General features: G+C 42.3%; 2 protein-coding genes across 4 annotated transcripts; one reads left to right on the top strand and one right to left on the bottom strand.

Annotated features, from left to right (window-relative positions):
* Nucleotides 1-716: 716 nt before the first annotated feature.
* ddit3 (DNA-damage-inducible transcript 3) lies at nucleotides 717-6,854 on the top strand. 2 transcript variants are annotated; one of them, XM_085925164.1, is made up of 4 exons: nucleotides 717-1,423; nucleotides 3,782-3,843; nucleotides 4,460-4,670; nucleotides 5,368-6,854. In XM_085925164.1, exons 3-4 carry the CDS (start codon nucleotides 4,515-4,517, stop codon nucleotides 6,100-6,102), a joined length of 891 nt encoding a protein of 296 aa, XP_085781290.1. In that variant the 5' UTR covers nucleotides 717-1,423; nucleotides 3,782-3,843; nucleotides 4,460-4,514; the 3' UTR covers nucleotides 6,103-6,854. The 2 variants fall into 2 exon arrangements, with proteins under 2 accessions (XP_085781290.1, XP_085781289.1); XM_085925163.1 differs by lacking the exon at nucleotides 717-1,423 and adding an exon at nucleotides 1,435-2,712 and having other exon boundaries at nucleotides 5,368-6,853.
* On the bottom strand, nucleotides 6,824-18,146 carry mars1 (methionyl-tRNA synthetase 1). 2 transcript variants are annotated; one of them, XM_085925151.1, is made up of 22 exons: nucleotides 17,861-18,146; nucleotides 16,270-16,360; nucleotides 16,123-16,201; nucleotides 15,836-15,967; nucleotides 15,583-15,658; nucleotides 15,188-15,375; nucleotides 15,009-15,118; nucleotides 14,824-14,940; nucleotides 14,555-14,758; nucleotides 13,437-13,638; nucleotides 13,190-13,264; nucleotides 12,932-13,102; nucleotides 12,529-12,624; nucleotides 12,012-12,129; nucleotides 11,684-11,897; nucleotides 10,294-10,425; nucleotides 10,073-10,177; nucleotides 9,637-9,832; nucleotides 8,799-8,870; nucleotides 8,541-8,567; nucleotides 8,164-8,286; nucleotides 6,824-7,419 (listed from the first exon to the last, which is right to left on the bottom strand). In XM_085925151.1, exons 1-22 carry the CDS (start codon nucleotides 17,961-17,963, stop codon nucleotides 7,270-7,272), a joined length of 2,781 nt encoding a protein of 926 aa, XP_085781277.1. In that variant the 5' UTR covers nucleotides 17,964-18,146; the 3' UTR covers nucleotides 6,824-7,269. The 2 variants fall into 2 exon arrangements, with proteins under 2 accessions (XP_085781277.1, XP_085781278.1); XM_085925152.1 differs by lacking the exon at nucleotides 8,541-8,567 and having other exon boundaries at nucleotides 6,825-7,419.
* Nucleotides 18,147-18,265: the final 119 nt, after the last annotated feature.

Genomic DNA, 18,265 nt, shown 5'->3' with positions numbered 1-18,265 from the left:
TGTGTGGTATTTTGGAATGAAGCAGTAAAACAAGGTTTTAAAATGACTTGGACCAATAATTTAATTGAGTTCAACTTTCGAGGTTTTGTAAGCGGGTCAACAAAATATTACAAAAGCTCTTCGTAAGATTCACTGACAACCGCTTATAAGATCAAATGACTCCTTTAAATCGAATGTTTTCTTATCAGATCGTACTTAATCAAGTGTCCCTTTGACTTGGATGCCACGTGGAAGAAGAATGAATGAAGTCAACATCAAGTGTGACTGTTAAACAAATGAAAATGATGCAACCCGAGTTGTAAACAAGGTCTTCGCTAATAAAAGAGCCCATCCTGACAAAGTCAACAGACAGCTGGGTGGAGGTGGAGGGAGCGTCGGATTGGGGGGTGGGCGTGGTGGGGTTGATGGGGTTGTGGCGGTCCAAGTGTGCCGAACTACTCAGCAACAGCCACCCGAGCCGTGACGCGTTGCCGGTGCTGTAAGCCGGTCCTGGAGACAAGTGTTTGAGCTCGCGATTCGCTGCTCGCCGCTGTTGCTATGAGGGCGCCGTGCGCGCGCACCGCCGCCGCCACGTGAACGCGCACGGCTTTAGATTTGCCTTGCGCGCACCGGCTTATAGGGTGTGAACGTCTTGTTTACGTGACGCTTTGTTACCAAAACTGTCCTGTAACTTAGATGAACTCTTTGACGCGCGTTTATGATGCAACGTTGCAATTATCTCTGGACGTTTATTTATCCCCTTATTTAAAATACCCACGCGACCAAAGAGTTGTGTAATTGCGTTGATAATCACATAACTATGATTGTTACGTTAGACAACCTACAACCTGGGGTCCATCACATAATTCGCTCCTATTTCAAACTAAATACATAGTTTTAAAAGCATCTATCCCACAAGTGCTACAGAACAAAAAACATTGGTTAGATTGTTGCATGATATTTGTTTAATAGGGTATTTATTTATACTTTATAGCCCTGGGACCAATGGAGTCTGATGGAAATCCACTTTTTGGGGCGTCATTATGTGTGTAATTACGCATATTCAAGTTATTTTTTAAGAGGACGGAGTTACGGGAGGAACCAGAGAAAGAATGATGCAGGAATTAAAGAATGGTTGGAAGGAAGGATAAAGGAAGCAGAGAAGCAAAAGGAGAGTAGGGAAGAATGAAGTAAAGAAGGAAGTACGGAAAGAAAGAAGGAAGGATCAGGGAAGACCAGAAGAATGAAAAGAAAGATTAAGGAGCGAAATAATGAAAGGAGGGAAATAAAGGTAGGGGTAATGGACAAAAGGTGCAAAGTGAGGATGAGAGGGAGAAAAAGAGGAAAAGAATGAAAGATGGAAGAAAGAAAGGGTACAGCCCCCCAAGAAGCTGCCTTCATCTTAAAATAAAAGCAAGAAAATGCAGGAAAAGAAAGCGACAAGGTAGGGAAGAATTATGAGAAAGGGTGATTTTGGTTTTCAAATCTGTGATTTAGTTAATCTGTGGGTGCTATGGGGTTACACTGAATTATCTTTATAAGTGATTTCATCTTTCATTTTAGATTAAATGTCTGTCTTTGTTTGCACTTAATTTCTGTGTGTGTGCCTGTGAATAATTATAAAATGAGATGATTCAGACTCCCTTTAAGCAGACATAATGCATGCTCTCTTGGGTTTAAAATTGGTGATTGCTTTGGCCAGTCTTCCTCTTCTTGCCCGATTAACTGCTTTTTGTTGAGTTGGCAGCGATTTCGGTGTCTATCTGGCTTTTTTTAAATTTAAGAAATTTATTGCAAATCATTCAAAACAGTGAAAACTGAATACAATAACTGAAACGCCAGTAGAATAGCCATAATGAAACTAATATATCATCAGAGAAAGTACAAGTTTCGACCTTCTGAGCTGAAACAGGCGCGTGGCCGCTTGTTTTGATACCAATCCCGGAAGTTATAGGAAGCGCGTGCGCGTTGCCGCGACGTGACGAAGATTTAAAGCTCCAAACGTGTGTTGTTTACACGTCCATCATGCGAGACAATACAAACGCCGAATGGTCCATTCGATACAAGCCACTCGTGTTTACTCGTGCCATTTCTTCGTATGTGACGTACAAAATCAAAAAGACGAGTGGGCGTGGAACGTCACGGCTTTAAATATCAAACGACAATTCTTCGACATTGGCTCGCCGCGCATATATGTATATTTTTAGATGTATTTTATGTTCGAGGCAACGCTATTTAATAAAACATGTTCGGATTCCGCCGGTGTTATCCCCAGCTAGAAACTGGTTGCCAAGCATTGCATCATTCCTTTCATGTGACTCCCTTACGCCCCAAATTCGTCCTGGCCGTCTTATGACTGCATCGACAACTGCGCCTCGTACAAACTATACAGACAATGGGGTGCGCACTCAACCTTGCTTGCCAAACTAAACCCAACCTCCCTGCTCGAATCTCTGCCACCCTCATTGGATGTCGTCAAGGAAAACGGATTACTTGCGTGCTTTTAATTGGCCTGTTTGTACGCCCATACATCGACGTCACATGGTAGGGCCGCGTCGCCTGACATAGTTCGGTTGGCCTCGCTCCTTATAAACGCTGCCGGGAATTTCCGTTTAAGCACATTCGGCTGTCAAGTGTTGAACAATGGTTAACATGAGCCATCATCCATTCTCACAAAAACATCTACATTCGAACCAGCGACAGTCGAGACGGCGAACAAATAAAAGGAAAAGGGTAAGTGACAACGTTTGACGTTTAGTTGTTTTATTATTTTTTTTTTTCCCCAAGTCTTGGCGACGTACCAAATTTAACGGGGAAAACTTTTTTTTTAGCCGGTTAAAAAAAATATATATATGTTTTCATAATGACATTTATTGTAATCGGCACTATTTACATTATGCAAGAGTTCTGTTTTTGGGAGCTGTCGCAGACTCGCCAAGTTTGAACTTTGACGTTCGATCGCATGTGTCACTTGTCGCGGAGACAATTGATTATAATAATGCATGTCATTCATAATTGAGAAATGTTGAGACAATTGCAAAGTACAATATTTCATCTGATTGATTTCAAAGCAAATGTCATTAACAAACAACTTTGAAACTTACTAAAATTAAGTATTTCAACGTACTAAAATTAAAAACTTCAATGTTGTTGCATAACTCACTAATATTAAACTTTTTGACTTTGCCGATTTTTTTCCCCGTCTTGGCGTTTTCTTCAGTTTTGCCCAGTGAACCACAACGTTTTTTTCCCTTTTCTTTCCATGACGTAATTGTCTTGGCGCGTATAGCGGTCAATTCAACAGGACTTAACAAAATCAAAAATTAAATACTTTAATGACGTTTTTAACACAACTAAAGAATGTAATTGATAGCCACTAAAATAACATGCCGGCCTGTGGAGAAACGTCAATTTGGTGTCAATTTTTGCCAGCGTCAAAACGGAATGCCATCTAAAGTGAAATCATTTCTTTTAAATATTTTCCCCCCAAAACGAATTATCTCGGTTTTATTGGTGAGTTTTTCGGTTGTGGCTTTATAGCGCGTTAAAGGCGAGCGAGAGATACGACTGTCACGGCTGTGAGGTTGAAATCAAAGTCTCATCACCGTTGTTCTTCATCTTGTTTATCGATTACGAAGCGTGTTGTTTCGCGCTTTGGAGCGCAGGGGGCGCAGTTGAGAGCCGCTCGGTCTTTGTTTAGCGTTCAGGTTAAGAACATTTTGTCTTTGATTACATAGTTGTCTTTTTTCTTGACAGTTATTAAAGCAAAATTAAACTTCTTTCAACTTTTTTTTTCTTCCAGATTTGTAGGGGAAAAATATCTCAAACCGATTTGCAGACTTGATTAAGGGAGTCCTTCTAAAGGTAAATTTATACTTCTCATTTTCTATTGAAGTTGACATTTGTTTTCCTCTTTGATTTCGACATACATTGTGCATTTAGAAGTTCATATACGCTTTAATTTTTAATTTATTTGACATTGACATGCGTATGTATTTTAACCATTTACATTTTAACTATCCATTAATAGAGCTTTAATGTTCAATATCATTAATTTAAATGCTTGTCGTGTTTTTAACAATTTGAATTTTTAACAAATATAGCTTGAATTTTCAGTTTGTTGATTTTATTATTTTTTTGCTGGTTTCTTTTAAATTGAATGTGCATTTTCAATAAGTATAGCTTAAGTTTCGAATTACCGGGAATTTACCTAACTTTGCGCTGGTGTATTTTTTTCAGATTTTGTATCTTTCAGCTCCGATTAATTTTAAAAGCAAATATTTTTGCATCTTTAAAAAAAAAAAGTATTTCATTTTACTTGCAATTTGAATTTCTTTCCATGCATTTTCATCTTGTCACAACTACGTATAGCCTCAATTTTCAATTAAATTCACGTTGTCACACACTCAAATTCTTTAAACTTGAATTCCAAAAGTAGCATTTCACCATTGTGCTCTCTCTCTTTCTCTTGTGCCGTCAGGTCCCATTTGAAGCGTGTGACCTAGTGTGGAGTGCGTTGCGAGTTGACTGGCAAAATGACTGCCGAGTGGCTGCACCTGCCCCCGCCGTACCCCCCTGGTGTGGGGCCGCTGTGTGGCGCAGAGTTGGAGGCGTGGTATGAGGACCTGCAAGACATCCTGGGCTCGGACGCGGGAGGGGCAAAGCTAACGCGCGCCCCCTCGTATAGCGAGGTCAGTGGCTTAAGGGACCTGGATGGTCACACACAATGGGGGGGGGGGGGGGGGGGGGGGGGGATGTTTTTCATCACATATGCAGGTTGAAGTTGTGAGGGCAGCTGCTTTAAAATTGAATTTATGAAGCATGCTAAAACATTTGTGTAATAATAATTGCCTGTTTTTTAAGAAAACAATTCAACATTCAACAAACGAGACTCGATTCAATCTTTGTGAATGGCTGAGAATCTACACCAAAAAAAAAAACAGACTTGTGCCAAAACGTGGGTATTTTTTTTGATTCCAACACAAAGTTGAAAATATAATTATGCCTCTAACCTAACAATACTAAATGTGACTTATGTTAACATGCTTACAAAAAAGGGCAAATCTCAGCTTGGTGATAATTGTGACAAAGAAATTTGTTCATCTAAAGAAAAAAAAAGATTCTTGTAAAATCCGAATAAAAAAAAAAAAAAGTTGTATTTCTCGCATAAAATATTTAATTCTTGAAATTATTTTTTAACATCTTAATATTTAAAGTGCTATCTTTGAATCTAAATTTCTCATAACCTTATGATGTGATATTAGAATATGTGGCAGGCCAATAAAAATCACGCCGGTGGGCTGTCAAACGCCCTCCGGGGCCGTCGGCCGTTTGGACAAGGATGGCGTAGCGTAGAGTGACGTCAGATGTAACGCTTTGTACTTACAGAAGGAGCCGGAGTTCCTGGACGTTCTGGAGAGTTGCTCCCTGACGTGGCTGACGGACGGAGGTCAGACTTGGGGAGAGGGTGTCCAGAGGGCGACGGAGCAGATCCACAACGCCCAGCCTCTGCATCACACCTCATCTTCCTCCTCGTCCTGCTTGACTCCGACAGAAGAGCGGAAAACAGAGGGGAGAAGCGGCGACGGTGACCTGCTGCCCCCAGAGTTCTTTGAGTTCCTGAGTGAAGGAGGAATGCTGGATTCGAGCGGTGGTTACTATTACCATCATCATCCCCATCACCACCAGCAGCAGCAGCAGGTGAACAGCGTCCATCCAGCATCTCCATCAGCCAGCGAGGAAGAGTTGCCCTGTGTCCCCGATTCGCCATCCTACTCCTCCTCCGCCTCGCAGTCGCCTTCCCAGCGCTGCTCTTCCCCGTCGTCACCCGTCTCGTCCCCATCCATCTACTCGCCTTCGCGTCTGGGCAAGCGGCAGAGGAGCGAGGGGCCCGACGGCGCCGCCTCATCCCCCGGCGCTTCTTCCCAGTCGCAGCAACGCACGTCGTCGTCGTACTTGTCCGCCAAAAAGAGTCGCAAGGAGAGGGAGCAAGAGAACGAGAGGAAAGTGCAAGAGCTGACTGAGCAGAACGAGCGCTTGAAAGCGGAGATCGAAAGGCTGGGCGAGGAGGTACAGCGCACGCGGCGAGCCCTCATCGAGAGACTTGTCAACACCAGGAAATGATCTTGTAGACAGAATTGAAGAAGAAAAAGGTCTGCGTGTGCACACTCTTTAGACCAGAAGGTATGAAAACCAAAGAGATTTTTAAGATGTTTGGAAAAGATGATGAAAGTCAAGGCAGAGTGCAAGAAAAAGCTGCAACATGACTGCGGCAAACTGAAAAGACAAGGAATGTGAAAAGAACAGCAAGCTCTTAATTGCATAATCAGTGGTCACAAGGTTTGTAACAACCTTTAGGAACAGTTTGATTTGTATGTTGGAAAGAAAGGAATTTAGTTGAGGGTATTCCATTGTTGTCCCTTCCTGCAATTTTGCAATAAATTGTAACTCATCGTTTAAAAGGGCTGCAATATGGCTAGCAGAGATTATTTGCCCCAATTCATGGAGAGAGGAGCTCAGGAACGTTTTGAATGTCCCCTCGCTTTGAGAATCGAACCATTTTGCTTTTTCTATAAGTCGCCGCTTGTCTGTATGTGTATTTAAAATACAGAAGGTTGCAAACTTGTGCCCAGCTAAACTTTCTACAGGTGACTTTTTTTTAATGTTGGAACTATTTTTATATTGCGCTAATAACGTTTACTGTACAAATTTGTACAGTTCCTTTCTACTTTCTTATTCAGAATGTTACCTAAATTGTTTATTCTATATGGATAATGCATGGTTTTTTTTTTCCCTGTACGTTAGTATTTCTAACACTTCACTGTAATCCCAAATTTGCAATAAAAGAAAATTCATTTATGTATTTTTTTTATTGTGTGCACATGATTGACAGGAAGTTAACCAATTTCTAGCTGTTAATAAAAAAAAAAAATTAAACATTGTATAAAAACCTTGCAAGGTGAACGTGATACGCTCAATGTATCGCAGTGAGAGTATCAAATTGGTTTCTCTTGGTGTAGGGATTTTTCCCAAATCCCTCCATTCTGTAACAGAATTCATTTGGCTCACTTTATGTGTTTTCATTTCCCCGCCGGCCTCGCGAGCATTTCATTAGCCCTCGGTGCCAACAACGCATTGTCTCAGATCCTGTCACGGCTTTGCCTTTGGCTAACATCCTCATCTCGCCATGTACATCTTGTTCCCAATCTCCTATTATCGTACTTCCGATCACTTCTCCCGCTAACCGCCTCTACCGGTTGTGATTTTTTCTTTTTTAATAACTCGCACGTCTCACTTTTTCTTGCCCTTGACAGGTGTGGGTTCAAGGCTCTTGCCCTCTGCCAGTGCCAACTGTTTCTTCAGCTCCAACAGTTTGGCCACCTCAGCTGTAATCGCCGCCTTGTCGGCCTTCTGTGCTTTCAGGGATCGCACCTTTTCTCCCTGACAAAAGAAAAGACAATGCGGCTATATATTTAAAAAAACAAAACAAGACAAAAAAAACAGCAAAGATCAAACATTTAACTTCCTAGTTGTTTGCATATATTACATGGAAACTTCCATTTCCATCCTACCATTAACATTACCTACCGTGTACGAAGCAAAACCAAAAATCTGTCCGTCCATCTGTTATCTGAACTATAAATACAATTTCATTAGATCATAATGAAACTCAAGCACCGAGAGGCATTAATTTACACGATATTAATAGATATATGTAGTCTATTAAAATCAACTGAAGAGCACTTTGATTTGCTATGAGCAGTTTTTGATAGTTACATAATATTAATTGGTCATTATTTATAAAAAAAAAAAAAAAAAGGGCTTATTCTTACAGCAAATCTACTCATTCATGATTAGGTTGAGCTCAGCCGATGCTTTGGCATATACATTATAGAGTGCCTCCCCCCCAAAAAAAGTATTTACTCTTACTAGGAGAATGAGGGCAGTTCTCCATTATTTAAAATTATTTCTTGAATTCACTAATCTTGTATTAATGTCAGTAAATACCCAAATCAAAATACCAGTGTATGACTACTCACTGTAATGGCTAGCGAGTTAATATATTTATGGGGGACCCTCTATTTTAGTACATTTGAGTCTATTTCTAATTTTATCTTGACCTAGAAAAGCTGGGCCACCATGGTGTGTAGGATTTGATATTAATAAATGTATCAGCAGGGCTACCTGCTCAGCCACAGCCTGCGTCAGCTGCTGGGCTTTCTCCGGGTCGGCTCCAGCGTTCGCGTCCATCGCAGGGGTGGGAGGGGTAGTGGCCGAACGAGCGCCGGCAGCATTCTGAGTCGCCGTCTGAGGGTGCGATCGGAACATACGGCGTGTTGATATTTCAAAGAGACGACTGACTTCATTTCTGACAATAGCGCTTCTCAGTCAAAGTGTCGACGGGATTTCACGAGCGGCTGATGAATGAACAGACGTGGGGACGCGCTGGACTCACGGTGATAAGAAAACGTTCAAATGATTTGCTAGTATTAGTCAAAGCATGCGGTAATCGGCGGTGACAGCACCCGTGTGGATGCTTCGCAAGCAAACACCAACGGTACCTTTTTCCTTGCCGGTTCATCTTCAGGCTAGATGAAGGCGGTTGACGAGAAGGTTTAGACAAGGATTATTCTTTATCTATTCCCTGAATTCATCAAATACAAAGCAGCTATTGTCTATTTGCCATGTATCACTTTTGAAAAGAGACGCTGCGAGCAAGTATTCTGTCTGCCCGGCCCATTTGCACGGCTAGACATCACCACTTGCTGCTATTTTTCACCTCGATAGAAAAGTCAACCTGCTTCTTGGTTATCACGTACCTGTTGTCCACCAAATCTCTTTTTCAAAGCTTCAATCTGCTCAACCTCCAGTTTCTGGAACAACGTGCTCACCTGAAAGGGAGAAAGAAAGAGTCATTTAAAAAGGAGAATCAGCCTGAGATGTAAAATGAATCCTTATTAAAAAAAAAAACATGTATAAAGGTTATACAACTCTGAATTCAACCAAAACTAGTTCAAGCCTATCAGAAGAGGATGCATAAAATTTTTTCAAAGACACATGCTCATATGTGAACACGAGGTCAGCCATTTTAGTTTGAAGTAGCCATTTCGAGCAAATGCCAGGATTTGTACTTTGACGAACGCCCTCCAAGGAAATTCCCCCCCAATCGGGAGCAGGTAACACTGAATTGCCACGCTGTCTTGCCTACAACATCAAAACTGGGCAGGGCATTTTGAGAGAGTGTAAGCAGCTTCTAACTAATTATTTATTTAGATAGTCCTGGAGATTTTATTGGATATCTTTAGACTAGTGTGGGCATATACAATATATTATAGTCAGTATATTGTATTAAATTAAGTACGGTGTCAAGGTTAAAACTGCACAATGTTACAGTGGCACACAATAACAATTAATATACCTTTGCTTCCTTTTTGATCAACACCTGGGGCTACTACGCTACTGTATTATGTTGGTCATTATGAGGAGGCAAACATTTTTGAGGTAGTTCATTTTACCTTTCAAAAGCCTTTTTTTTTTTTTTTTTAATTACGGTGGAGTGTCCCCAGATCTCATTTAGACATTTGGGGAATTTCCTGACACATTCAAGTGGAAGAAATATGTCTATAACATAAAACAAAACTGCGCACTTGTACTCACAGTGCCAATGCGGTGGCCGACATCAAGGACGCGTGTGAAGGCGCCTGTGCCACGCAACATGGCACTGACGCAAGAGTCCGGTGCATTGAGTTGATCCCTGATGGTTTGGCTAACCGCTGGCATGTAGGGCAGCAGCATGACGGACAGCAAGCAGGCGACGTTGATGGACACGCCAGTGACGGTGCCTGCACGCTGCCTGAAGGGGAATGATCGTTTCTTATTACCGCCACCCCAAAATTGAATTTCACAATCGCGGTTTGATTTTAGAATGTGACTGAATGAGTGTATATGCAAAAAAAGGTGAGTGATGGTCAATTTCTGGATCTTGATTCAAAGCAGGGAGTCTCAAATGCACTGTATATGTAAATTTGTCCAACCCTGCATAACATTACAGACACAGACAGGGTTTGGCTCAAGTTGGCCATCTAAATCTCACCATTCTGCATCTCCTCCCTTGATCTTCTTCCAGGGTTCATTAACTTGGATGTACTGGTTACCATGGCGAGAGATGCTGAGGATGTGCTTCAGGGCATCACGGATCCTATTGAAATATCACCAAGCAAAAAAGGTTCTCCATCACACGTTCAAACATCGTAAAACTATAGGAAAAGCAGAGACTCGTGCCATATTGAATGTACAGAATTTGAGTGGTCTTACTTGACTTTGTCCATGAGTTGTATGTACTGCTGCAGCTCCCAGCCCACTAAAGCCAGGAGCTTCTTATCTCCCTGCAGTAGCTCCATCGCGGGCACACAGCCATCAAAGAACTTTGAAACAAACATGGCGGCTCTAGAGGATTGAGGGGCGGGGGGGGGGGGGTCAAAGGAGGGTGAAAGAGACAGAAAAGCAGGAAAAAAAATAGAAAGTAGTCATCAAGTGAGTGAGAAAGGCAGCTTAGAATCAGTGGAGAAAAAGTGCTACATCAGGGGGGGGCTGATAGCCGGCACGCTAATTGATGATAAATTATAGATAGTGTTGCTATGTGTAATGCACTCTGCTGATGTAAATGAACATAACAGCTCTCCCTCTGAGCCTCTTCATTGCAAATAATCGAGCTGAGTTGGATGCGGGCGTCAGCGAGTTGCTTGTGGTAAGGGGCTGACGCATCTGACGCAACACACCCATCTTGTTTCTGACTAAATTTTGCTCAAACAAAATGCTTTGACAAGACTGTCATATGCGCAATGTTGGTTTGATGTGGAATGAACTTTGCCTGACCCCTACTTTTGCTGGCAAGGTGGACCATTCTGACACTAATTAAATTGAGATTTGAGGTCTGGTTTTTCAGGCCACTGTCTACCTCCAAGCACCTCCGGCTGGATGCAGTTTAAGATCTTTTAAAAGCAATTAGACATCAACCGTTGCTGCCCGAGAACAATTTTTGAAGATCAAGGTGCTTTGAAAAAAAATTTCAGGGGGAAACATCTTTGATGTGGGATTTAACCCCAATCTTTTTTTTTTTTTAAAGTCATTAAAAGGCGGTCTAATTGGATATATTACACCATCCCTAACATATTTACAAAACGTGGGGAAAATCTGTTGAAATTGTTACATCTCCAACAATCTGAGATCCTAATTGGACTGGATGAGTGACGTAAATTCCTCTACTTTTGATTTCACGTTGACTAGATGAAACCGGAAAGTATTTTCCCGAAAAGTTACATAAGCTCGCTCTGTGATGCTGGATGACTCAAACGCTCCCGTTTCGTATTTTGTATACTTTTAAATTTACCTCATTTACAAATGACGTATCCCATCGTTGCATTTTAAATCAAATTTGGAACCTGAATGCAAAAGTTTGGCTAACCCTGCACTGTCCTATCTTTTTCTCTGCCTCTTTTACCACTCAACTTCAACCTAATCGGTGGAGGCAGACTGCCGCCCCCACACTGAGCGTACAGTCTGCTTGAGCCTTCTTCCTTACAGTGGTGTTTTCCCCAAGCCTCTGACATCTAAAGCTTACAATTGCAGTTTTTTTTTTTGTTTTTTTAAACCTGCTCCATACATCACGTCTATGACTTCTTGATTCAGCCCTTCAGTGACCAACCTGTTAATGAAATTGCCCAAGTTGTTGAGCAGCTCAGAGTTGTTCTTCAGAGCCATGTCAGCCCAGGAGAAGGCTGAATCCTGTCCCTCGGGACGTACATAGAGCAAGTAGAAGCGCCACACGTCGGACGGGATGCCTGTGTCCTTAGCCATGTCGCCAAAGACGCCCACGCCACGGCTCTTGGAGAACTTTGTGTCTTCATAATTCAGATATTCTGCACACAAGGCAGACGATTACATGCCCGGGGTGATTGTAGGGCTGAATAATTCATCATACTTTTTAATATTTATGATCCAAGTAATAAATGGTAGTAATTATAAAGGTGTACCAGTGGCAATCAAGTGATTGACCAGTGTATAGTTGTCCTGAGCTCCCAGGAGGGAGCAGGGAAACACCACACTGTGGAACGGCACGTTGTCCTTGGCCATGAAGTTGTAGAGCTCCACCTGGCGGCAAACAAACATCACTGCGACGTGAGGATGACATCATATTAGATCATGGTGAGCTCATCCTGTTCAAAGAGGACTTATCGGCTCTTCCCAGCCCCCCACCCTAAACACACGCTGACACACACACTCTCACAGCTCAATCCGGGGGTTTTAGATGGAGAGAGATGATATGAGTTGATGTGAATGAAGACGTTGCCTATGACAGCAAACGGCAAAGTTGTCTGATATTCATCTGTTGGAACTCGCGTCTTTTTAATGAGCGAGTAGAAGCTGGTTAACTTACAATTTCAGCGTGAGATTTCCTGCATTATATCTGTAGGATCTAAAGTCTTGTCTTCCATTGCAACACAATGAGAAGACTAGCTGAATCAAGAGAAACTCTAAAGTGTGTGTTACCTGATTTGGATTCTTCCACCACTGTTCCCATTTGTCTGTGTAGTTGGCAGTGATAGAAACATAACCAATGGGGGCGTCGAACCATACGTAGAACACCTGAAGGAGCAGTAAGAGAGCCACGAGTGGCAGCAATTACAACTGTGTGTGAAGACATCATGTTTGCACATGGGTTAAATTTACACTGCATGGTTAAACTGAGTCAGATGTTTTGCTCCCAAGTGGCTCAATTAGGATGTGCATCATGGAAGTGGAAAAAAAAAAAAAACACATTGAACTAGATTACAGTCAGGACTCTGCCGAGTGTGGATACAAATCTGATAAATACTGAATATGTGCATTAAAATGGAATTAGCCACTTGGAGCGACAGTTTTAAGTCCAGCCTTAGTCAGAGACAATGGAGACCTTTTCTTGAAAGTCAGGGTGAGGTACTGGTGTTCCCCATCGCAGATCTCTGGTGATGCAACGAGGTTTGAGTCCATCCCTGAGCCAGGAGCGAGTGATCTGTTTGGCATTTGCAGTCCAGTCTCCGCTGCTGGTGGTCTTGTCCAGCCACTGCTCTAACTGAGGCTCTAACTGGGAATACAGACAAAAACATCCATAGATTTCCAGTACTCATGGTGTGTCAATTCATAAACACAAAATGGGCGTCTGAATGTGTACCTTTGGCAGATCCAGGAAAAGATGTTTGGAGGAGCGGATGACCGGAGTCTGTCCGCAGACTTTACAGTGAGGTGCCTAAAGGGGACAGACAGACATAGCTTCATTCAATACTTTTCTATAAGTATTGAATGAATAATTCATCTGTAGATAAAGCAAATACAATTGCAGGGAAGTAACAGCTATGGTTTATTCAGAAAACAGCAAGAGGTCAATCTTACTCTATAAGCAATCTCAAAGTTATTATCACCTTGAGTTCCACAGCATTGATGAGTCGCCCGCACTTGTCGCACTGGTCGCCGCGAGCATCCGGATAGTTGCAGTGAGGGCAGGTGCCTTCTACAAAGCGGTCGGCCAGGAAACGCTGGCATTTCTCGCAGCGTAGCTGCTCCACAGTGTCTTCAACCAGGAAGCCATTTTTGTGAAGCCTCCAGAAGATATTTTGGGCTATCCTAAGCAACAAAAAAGTTGGAAAGACAGTTGAGAAGAAATTCAGACTAATGACAGAGCGGACACTGAATCTCCCCCGAGTAAGACGGGGGGGCTCATTGTGACAGACAGAAAACATTCAAGAAATATGGAAGGCTTTACACTGGCGATCATTAAAATGTTACTGGTGCGGGAGGTGGTGGTAGTGGGGGCGGGGGTAAGCTTGTGGTTGGATCAAAATATGAAAGCTCTTTACATACTTTGGTCTTTAAGTCTGTGGGCGGTTTTCTACTTCACATAGCGCCTGATGTTTTTTGTGGTTCTCTTGCAAATGGATACATCTGCTCTTGTTGGAAGAGAAAGGGTTTGCTCGTTCTCAATGTGGCTGTACAGAGCAAGTTTATCTACCACCAGAGAAATTGAAGCAACATTTGAAGACAATGGGGGAAAGGAAAATAAAGTGCGGTAGCTTGTAGAAGTGGCAGACCGCATTTTTGCTCTGAGAGTGGTTCAGTTATTAAGTAGATTTTATGGCTTGGGAGGACTAGACGTTCAACATCATAAGCCGATCGAGATTGCTGTAATAGGTTACACAATCATGTTTGCCTTTTCATACCTAAGACAAGTGATGGCAAAACAGCATCCTTCTACTCACAGAAGTTGTGACCTCTTGCCTAGTTTATTTTTACCATTATTATGGTTGCAGGGTATGTACGGAATTTGATGTATGACTACTTCAGTAGCTATGTCCCAGGGAAACTATCTCACTTTTCATCTTGAGAGAAAACAAAAACAAACTCCATTCAATTTGAAATCTTACAATGGACTTAAATTTGAGCTCAACCGAGTGAGAATTGGCTATGTCACCATTTGACTCCAATATGACGTCAAATTTTATTTAGAACCAACTACATTCTTTAAACCCTGCTTGTAACTTACTCCGTCTGCTTCTCGGTGGTGGTCCTGCCAAAAAAGTCGAAATCGATCTGGAACCATTGGTAGATGCTGGCGTGTATGGCGTGGTATTTGTCGCAGATCTGCTGCGGCGTCAAGCCTTCCTCACGGGCTTTGTTTTCCGTGGCCGTGCCGTATTCGTCTGTGCCGCAAACGAACAACACGTTCCAGCCTCGCAGTCGGGCGTACCTTGTAGAAGAAGGCCATTTGTCAAAACAATCATAAACCGAGGACACTTTCTCCCTCTCGGGCACCTGGAGAAGACGTCGGCACTGAGAACGCAGCCGATGATGTTGCCCAGGTGGGGTACGTTGTTGACATAGGGCAACGCGCTGGTCAACAGGATGTTTCGTTTGCCCTCCTGCGGCAGACTGAAGAAACGAAGAGAATGTTATTTAAATTAATCTAGGAGAATCGTGTAAGAAATCTCATAACATACATCGGGTGGAGTCTTTTCGTGGCTGCAGTGGACGCATTTAAACCATTGCCCCAGGTGACAGCAGCAGCTTCCATCTCTTCCTGTGACACCACACGTTCCCCTTCCTCACCCTAAACAAATACATTTGGAAAATACACCTTTTCAATTCCGACAGAGTCTCCTTTAAGTCTGATACGTACCTCAGCAGGGCCGCTATTGCCTGGCTGTGTGCCGCCTCTGCACTGGCCGCTCTGCGGCGCAGGCTGCCTCTGCGTGAAGCTCTTCATTGCCTGCTGGCCTTTCCCCTGCAGCACTTTGTGAGAGGCCGACACGCAACTCTGCGAGGTGGCCACACGGTCGAACCAAATCCTCACAGACTTGGGTTCACCTGGGAAAAGCAAGACGTGGGAGGATGAAACAGACTTGGAAAAAGAACATGGATATTCAAGTAAAGGAAAAGCATGGCTAACAAAAGTCAATGATTAAACTTTTAAGAGGCATCAATGGTAAAGTAACTGCTAAATCAAACATTTTACAATCGCTCTGAGGGCGGTCATGAGCATGACCTGATTTGAAATATACTGTGAATTCTCACCTGAGGCGAGCGATGGTGCGGACAAAATCGGATGCAGCGCGGCACACACAACAAGATCGGCGAGCGAAACAACATCCTGAGACAAACCAAAAAAAAAATATTATTCTCTAACAGTTGCTGTGCTATATGGAAAATTAAGCACTTGAAAATTATGCCAAGTTCTATTTGTATTGATAGCTTTTTTTTTTTTTAAATAGTATCTTTTACAATAGAGGTAAATCTTTAATCTGAAAGAAAGTTGGGCTTGTTGTACCCCAGTTAAATAAGGCGAGGTCCCCTTGGTCAAGCTTTGGTCCAAGTAGCTGAGGGGCCCTGCGAGGACTTGGGTGGCCTCCGATTCTTTGCCCTGAAGCACCGCCAAATGAAGGGCCTGAAGCAAGGCAGGCTGCAGAAAGCAGACAATAATTACAGCGGAGAAAAACCTCTCTCTCTTTGCTGGGTCTGAGAGCACAATTGAATGATGATTATGAAACAATTTAAAATGCCACTGCCAGCAACAGCACACTTTCTGGTGATTTAGTGCTTTGTAAAACAGCGTACCTGGAGCTCTGTGGCTTCCCATTCAAGCCATTGATCACAAGCTTTGCTGCACTCTTGTCCGCTCACTTCAAACATGTATCTAAGAAAATGACAGATACAAGCATTAAGAATCAATACACTTTGCAGAGAGAACTGCATATGACCGACCGGCATATGGCATTGGGGCTGAATAGGTGCTGTCCACTGGGAAGGAGCAGGGCTGGTAAACATGGACGGCTCAGGAAAGGCACAGGTTTCTCTATAAAAAATAAATAAAATAATCAAAAGAGGAAAAGTGGAATTTCTTAAATTCAGCCAAGCTTAGATGCAATCCCCTAGCTTTTATCATGTCAAACTAAAAATGCAATCAAACCTCCACTGACTTATTTTGCTCAGTTTAGTTGTCAACATGGTCATGATTATTTGTTTGGTGATGCTTCCATAAACTGATGCCTCCACGAGTGAAAAGTGTTTACAACTTTACGGGCGCCTATGTACGTTCCTGCAAGTAGAAGGCATTCTAGTAACACGACTCAGGCTTAGCCTCAAGTTATCATTGGTTCAGCAGTTTATGGGGCAAGACGCAACGTTGCTCATTTGCATAAAACTGGGCCATCCCCTTTAAACAGCGCAACAAAATACGGGGTGTATAAAATTTTATATAATACTTGATCCTTGGGGAATATTGTCAACAGGATAACAGTTATGTAAACACCTGAGAGCTGTCTTAAATTAGAAAAACACTCCTGTTGTCTTCTTTAAATTGTTAAGAGCAAATGCACGTGCTTAATTTTCCATATACCACAATAGGATGCCAGATGGTGGCGGTTTAATGATTCCTGGGATTTGGCTGCTGAAGGAACAGCAAACATCTGGGACGAGCAGTCTTATCAGGGGTGGGGTGATGAATAATAATGCAGATATTTGCCTGACTCTTTTTTTTTCCCCACATCTAACATTTTGATATGATGTTCAAACACATTTTAACATGACTGACTGACACTAGTCGAACTAGTTTGTTCACCAATTGGGTGCCTCTGCAATATAATATGAAAAGTCAGACATACAGGTGAGGTTGTGTTAATGCCTGAAAATTTGCAAATTATTTGTGCCTTGGAATCACATGCCTTGGGGAAAAGATTGTCAACATTTAGGTAAATCATTGCTTTTACAATGCATAAACGGGAACCATGTCTTTAGAAGGACATGACTCGTACATCACAGACTCTGTTCAAAATTTAGGTGACTAACAATACTCAGGACATGTGAAAAATGACAAATATTCTCATGTCCTGAGTGTTGTTAGTCACCTAAATGTTGAACAGAGGCTGTGATGTACCGAAGCAAAATTCCTTGTTTGGCACGCTCAAACATGATCTTTTATTTATGGGTGTGTGTGTGTGTGTGTGTGTGTGTACACACATATATATATATATATATATATATATATATATATATATATATATATATATATATATATATATATATATATATATATATATATATATATATATATATATGGGCCACGTCGTAGACGTCTGTCTAATTGTCACATGATTGACATTGATTGACAGAAGCCACTAATGAACAGCACCAGACAAGCTAGCTAACTTGGTTCTAAAAACCGCCACTTTCACGAAAACACAACTCAAACAACAAAAAACACAAACGAAATTTTTCAAACGAGTATTTAAGTTAAATCTGACAATTTTCTTGTGAATACAGCCGAATTTACGCTTTAACGCTTCCCCTTACTCACCTTCGTGGTTGACAAACTGGACGTCACACTGCAGTCCAGCTACTTCTAAAGCAGCTAACACTTTTAGACAGTGTGGGTTACGTTCGCTAACAAACAGCTTCATTTGGCCGTTGAGTGAGGACTCGGTTCGGAGTAATGTCTACTCTTAAACACACTAAAGTGACTAATACTTTGCCGGTAAGTGCGGTCCACTCTCGCACGCTGATGCAAGGCAATTGCGCGTCACCGAATAATGGCGTATTGTAGTTTTTAGAATGGCTACTGCATAGCATCTCACGCAACTAAAGACTACATTTCCCAGAAGTCAAATAACGCCACGACATTCGTGAAGTTGGCTTGGTTTATCCTCTATGCAAGCATAGCCGGGCGGAAGCTCGCTTCACGGCACCGCCTGTCCGAAGAATC

Source organism: Syngnathus leptorhynchus, chromosome 11 (genome assembly GCF_054491065.1).
Source record: "Syngnathus leptorhynchus isolate UIUO chromosome 11, UIUO_Slep, whole genome shotgun sequence".
Classification (NCBI taxonomy): domain Eukaryota; kingdom Metazoa; phylum Chordata; class Actinopteri; order Syngnathiformes; family Syngnathidae; genus Syngnathus; species Syngnathus leptorhynchus.
The sequence above is the reverse complement of the archived record's forward strand: the minus strand, read 5'-3'. Positions and strand labels throughout refer to the sequence as shown.